The sequence below is a fragment of the Eurypyga helias genome, unplaced genomic scaffold, assembly GCF_000690775.1.
Source record: "Eurypyga helias isolate BGI_N326 unplaced genomic scaffold, ASM69077v1 scaffold46141, whole genome shotgun sequence".
Taxonomy (NCBI): domain Eukaryota; kingdom Metazoa; phylum Chordata; class Aves; order Eurypygiformes; family Eurypygidae; genus Eurypyga; species Eurypyga helias.
Genome location: NW_010229743.1, coordinates 92 through 5,329, shown reverse-complemented (window position 1 = coordinate 5,329; position 5,238 = coordinate 92). Strand labels below are relative to the sequence as shown.

At 61.1% G+C, this 5,238-nt stretch overlaps 1 protein-coding gene across 1 annotated transcript; it reads right to left on the bottom strand.

Moving 5' to 3' along the window:
• Positions 1 to 637: 637 nt before the first annotated feature.
• Positions 638 to 4,903, bottom strand: TRIM65 (tripartite motif containing 65). The gene is made up of 6 exons (XM_010160503.1): positions 4,457 to 4,903; positions 3,900 to 3,995; positions 3,594 to 3,827; positions 2,981 to 3,152; positions 2,561 to 2,641; positions 638 to 1,296 (listed from the first exon to the last, which is right to left on the bottom strand). Exons 1-6 carry the CDS (start codon positions 4,901 to 4,903, stop codon positions 638 to 640), a joined length of 1,689 nt encoding a protein of 562 aa, XP_010158805.1.
• Between the last annotated feature and the right edge of the window lie 335 nt (positions 4,904 to 5,238).

Below are 5,238 nucleotides of genomic sequence, written 5' to 3'. Positions count from 1 at the left end.
GTGTATCTGTATGATCTGTAAGGTCCCTTCCAACCCAAACCAGTCTGTGATTCTATGATTCTATGATCCCTGTGAGGATGCAGAGGGGCAGGAGGGGGCCACGCAGGGATGGGTGCAGGAGCAGGGGCACCCAGACAACACACCCCCCACACACACAGTGTTCCTTGCTCCCACAGGTCCCACCAGCACTGCAGTCAAACCGGTAGGAAAATAGAGCTTTATTGGGGAAAGCAGCTTCTTACAAAGAGCAACTGCAGCATGGCACCCCAAAAAGTTGCTCTGCCACGTCCGGAGAGGAAAGAGGGGAGCGGGAGGGGCTGGGGGAGCAGGGCCTGCCTGCACATGGGACTGGGGGAGCACAGTGTTCCCTCTGCCTTACCCCGCAGCAATCTTGTAGGGCTGCAGCTTCCCCACTCTGGGGTCTCCCTCACCTCAAATCTTCTCCAGGCTTCAGAGGTTTGGTTGGGACAGGAGGAGAAAGAGGAAAAACTCCTTGCACGCTCCTCAACCTCCACATCTGCCCCCATGTCCAGGGGCTCCATCCCCATGGCATGGCCACAGCCCTTAGCCCTGCATCCTTTCCCCTGCCCTAACTTGGGTCACCAGCATCACATTTGCATATGCAAATAAAACAGGGTTAATTTGCATGCCTGTCCTCATCATTTCTTGTTAAAACACCACACTCCACTCCTGCCCCAGCATCGGGGTCCCACTCAGCCTGTGACAGCCCCGGGGGCAGCTCAGCTGCAGCACCAGCTCCGGCTCCTTCCCTTAAGCACAGCGTCACCGCTCGCCCCTCGCACAGCCAAAAGACGGGATAAAGGGGTTCGGTGAAGATGCTGTGGAAGGAGTGGATGAGCTGTGTCCTCTCCCCAAGGCCGTAGAAAGAGAGGAGCCCCTTGCCATAATCCAGACTGACCCCCAGGTTCTTATAGAGCAGCTCCTGGATTTTCTCTGCCCGGCCCTTGTGCCAGGCCAGGTAGCAATCCTCCCGCACCTGCAGCCCCCACGAGCCCCCGTCCAGCCCGATGTTGAACTTGTGGCCCTGCTGCCGCTCCCGGGGGAGGCTGCGGTAGGTCACCCCCAGGATGACGGAGTGGCTGGAGATCCTCACTTCCCAGTAGTGGTGGCCTTGGCTGTAGCTCTGCGTGCACAGAACCTGCCAGGGCACGAAGTGTGGTCCCTGCTCCTGCCGTCTACAGACCGTTCCGCGGCCGTGCTTGGCTTTCCGGTTTCCTTTTGACAGCTCCAGGTACTTGTTGGCCGTTTCGGGATCAAAAGTCAGGTTGCGATGGTCTGAGGAAAGCAATGGCATGGGTGAGGCTGAAATCAGACCTTTACGCCCTTGGCATGAGCCCCCCCAATGGTGATGTGGTTTAAGCTGCATAGGGTTGGCTCCCCAAATAGGAAGGCACAGGTCATGGGGTGTTTGGAGGGGAAGGGGAGCCAGGTGAGATGCGATACCTGCCTACCCAGCTGCTAGAAGGAACGTAAACAGCCCAGAAATAGCTGGTGAGGCCCTGAGACACGACGTTTCGCGCAGCCCAGCTCACAGCCCGCGGGCGGCGGCGGCTCTGTGACCAGGTTGGGAGAGTTTGCTTGGTTTTAAGAACAAAAAACATGAGTGTGGATGGGGAGAGGGAGAGAGAACCAGGCGTTAAGTGAGTAAACATGGTGTCGCAGGGAGTTACCCTCCTCTACATGGGCTGTGGTAACTCCTGCTGCGGGCACTCGCGGGCCACCAGCACCTCACCTTCCTCCTGTCACAACCCAGCCTGGCCAGCTAAGCTGGGCTTAGGCCTGCTGCCCCTAAACGACATTTTATTTCCTACTATTAACCCTGATCATCTTCTGTGGGGTCTGACGGAAGGAATCCTTACGGTTCCCATAGGCATCGACTGCCTCCATGATAGGAGTAACATGACCAACACTCCCTAAACATTATCCAACCCTCTTCCCAACAGGGAGGAGGTGGGAAAAGGACCACTGAGGAAATCCCTAAGGAATTGGAGTGGGATGGGCCCTGGGACGTAAGGGGACACAAAGGACCGTGGCTAGGAGCGCTGGGGCCACATTGCTGGATAGAGAGCCATGTCTGCAGGCAGGGCCCTGGCCTGGAGCTGCGGGGGTAGGGCAGGGGACAGCCCATGACACCCCTGCGGGGGGTCCCTCCCCGACTGCCGACGCTGCCTGATGCCTATGGAAAGAGCTGTGCCTAAACATGGGGCGTTGGGAACAGGCACGTTGCTCCTGCCCAGCCGAGATGCCCGAGGTGAGTGAAAAGGAGAGGATGGAGATGGGGTGAGATCTGGGGCAGTGACTGGCCCAGTGCTGGGCACTGGCAGCTCCAGTTTCCATGGAAAAGCAGTCGCTGGTGCTGCTAACCCCCAATGAGCCCTTTCCTGGCAACGCATTGTCCCCCAGCCTGTCTCCCCCGGCCCTACATCACCCTTCGCCACATTTAGGGAGAAGTAGTGGGAGAGCCAGGGAAGGAGTCCCCGTCACCACAGCCACGACCACAGTGGGGGACTGTCCCCCCAAATCCCCATGTGCTCCTCACCCTTCAGAAGCTCAGCTCGGAGCTTACACTCAGGGACAGGAGCCACCACCTTCACCGCTGGCTCCTCGGGCTGCACTGTGCCTGTGGAGGAGTGGGACAGGCATTTTGAGTGATGTCACCCAAAAACTTGTCACTTCCCAGCTTTGATGGCAGAGGGAGGAAATGCATCATACCCAAGCCTGAGAGCAGGCACACGTCACTGAGGCTCTGCACTGCCAGCGAGGAGGGACTACAGGAAGCCTCCCATGCCATGCCATGCCATGCCATGCCATGCCATGCCATCCCCTGAACAGCAGATGCGTGTCCCCCTCCTGAGCCCCTGCGCCCAGCAGCCCCGTCCCCAGCTTCGTGACACCGGCCAGGCTGTGGTTCAGGGTGACCTGGAGCCCTCTGGGGTGGTCCTGCGAGCAGAGGGCTTACCTTGGCCCATGGGGTCAGGGGCTTTGGGGGCCACAGAGCCGGGCAGGTCCTCCAGCAAAAGCCTGGAGATGACGGCGAGGATCTCGGTGATGGGCTTGAACACACTGGCTGCATCGAACTCCATTGGGAGCAGAGCCTCCAGGCTCTCCGGGGGTGGGAGCAGGGGAAACTCCTGCGGAGGGACACACAGACACCCATGCGCTGGCTGGGGGAGGATCGGCAGATCCGAAATGTGTCTGCACACACCATGTCTCCCCAGTGGGTGGTAGGGGGGTCACGTCAGCCGTTAGCTGAGGCTGGCACACAGGGTTGGGGGACAGCCCAGGGGGAGCGGGAGGCTGCGGGGAGCAGAGGGGCTGCGGCACAGGACTTTGCTTTTTGCTGGCAGTGGAAGAGCCTTGCTGAGTGGTTTGGGGGTAGGAGATTCTGCCTTTGGCATCCTCCACTTTGATCCAGCATCACGCCCCTGGAAGCAGCCCCTTCCCACAGCCCCACAACATCCCTGAGCCAGGCTGAGGATGGGGAAGGGATCAACCACGTCTCTGCCCCCACTGGGAGGGCGCAGGGCCGGCAGCACCCGAGTGTGGGGAGGGACACGGTGCCAGGACCGTACCTGGAGGAAGGTCCTGTGGTCAGGACAGGCCAGCAGGTGCTGAGCCCTCTCCTGGTGCTGGCTGAGGACGTCCAGGCGGTCCTTCAGGAGACTCCAGTCCTCCTCCACACGTCCCAGCGCCACCGCCTGCTCTTGCTCGATCCTAGCCACCGTCCACCACTGGCTATCTTCCAGGGCTTTCCTCAGGAGAGCAAATTTGCTCAGAATCACCGATTTGAGCCCCTCGGAGGAGTCCTACGCCGGGAAGAGCCGTGAGAGCCAGCCCACGCCCACCCATGCACCCCCACGGGGTGACCGTGGCATTACCTTGATGCTGTGCGTGCGCTCCTCCAGCTCCTGCATCGCCCGCTTGATCCTCTCCAATTCCTCAAGGGCTTTTTCCAGGGACTCTTCTAAAAGGGCCTGCGAAGGGAGGCACCAACACTCTGCGGCGCAGCACGCTGCTGCTCACCCGGCCCCAGGAGCTCTCTCAGGGCTGCAGGAGAAGGCTCACAGGGAAAAAGGCTTGGGAAGGGGAGAGGATGTGACCAGGGTCACCGAGAGGTGAAATGCTGTCTTTCACCCCTTTTTAGCTGTTTCCTCTAGATCAGGGGGTCACACAGCACCGTTCATCCGATGCTGCTGGGTTTACCCAACTCTGCCGCTCCCAACAGTCCCCAGTTTCTCAGGGGGCAGCTGGGTGCTGGTGGTATCTTCCGGCTCAGAGCAAGTGCCAGCCCCACCTTCAGCTGAGGCCAGGCGCAGCTCAGCACATGGAGGCACATCACGTCCCCACAGCAGGGCACAGGACAGCGGGGACGGATGTCACGCCGCTCCCCCTGCTCCCTCCCCACGACGCCGCTCCTGCCACCCGTTGTCCCCACCTGCTTTTTAGAGCGCTCCTCCTCGAAGAGCACCCGCCGGTGCTGCTGGCACCGCCGGACGGTGCAGACGCAGCAGATGCAGCGCCGCTCGTCCTCGCAGTACAGCTCCAGCGGGCGCCCGTGCTGCGGGCACAGCTCGCTGCTGGCCACCTCGCACCTCTCCGTGCCCGAGACTCGCGCCTTGCCATCCCGCGCCAGCTCCACCACGCCGCAGAGAGTGACGTTCTTCTCCAGCGCCGGGCGCTGCTGGAAGCCCCTGCGGCAATCGGGGCAGGTGTAGCCCTTCTCGGCCCCAGCAGGGGCCTGCTCTTGCTTGTGCCAGTGGCCGCCGATGCAGTGCTTGCAGAAGTTGTGCCCGCAGGGCAAGGTCACGGGCACCCTAAAGAGCTCCAGGCAGATGGAGCACACCAGCTTCTCCTCCAGCTTCTCTGACACGGGTGGTGCCATCCTGCCTGCGGCTGGGATCAGGGCAATGGGAGAAAGAAGCCAGGGAAATAGAAACTCAGCTGTGCAGAGGAGGAAGAGCTGGTGACGCTGAGCTCAGAGGCGGGTCAGGGCACCCAGCCAGGCATGCTCTTAAAGAGACACCCAGTGGGTGCCCTTTCCGCCCTTTGGCCAGGTGGGCTGTGCCGCACGCTGGGGATGGTGGGAGCTGCTCCCTGTGGGGACGGGCACGGCGGGAGGCCCCGCAAGGATGAAGCGCTGCAGCGACACACGCGGGAGGCTGACAAGGTTCAGAGCAACGCCACTTCCGTGAGAGCGTCTGCAGGGGTACACATACG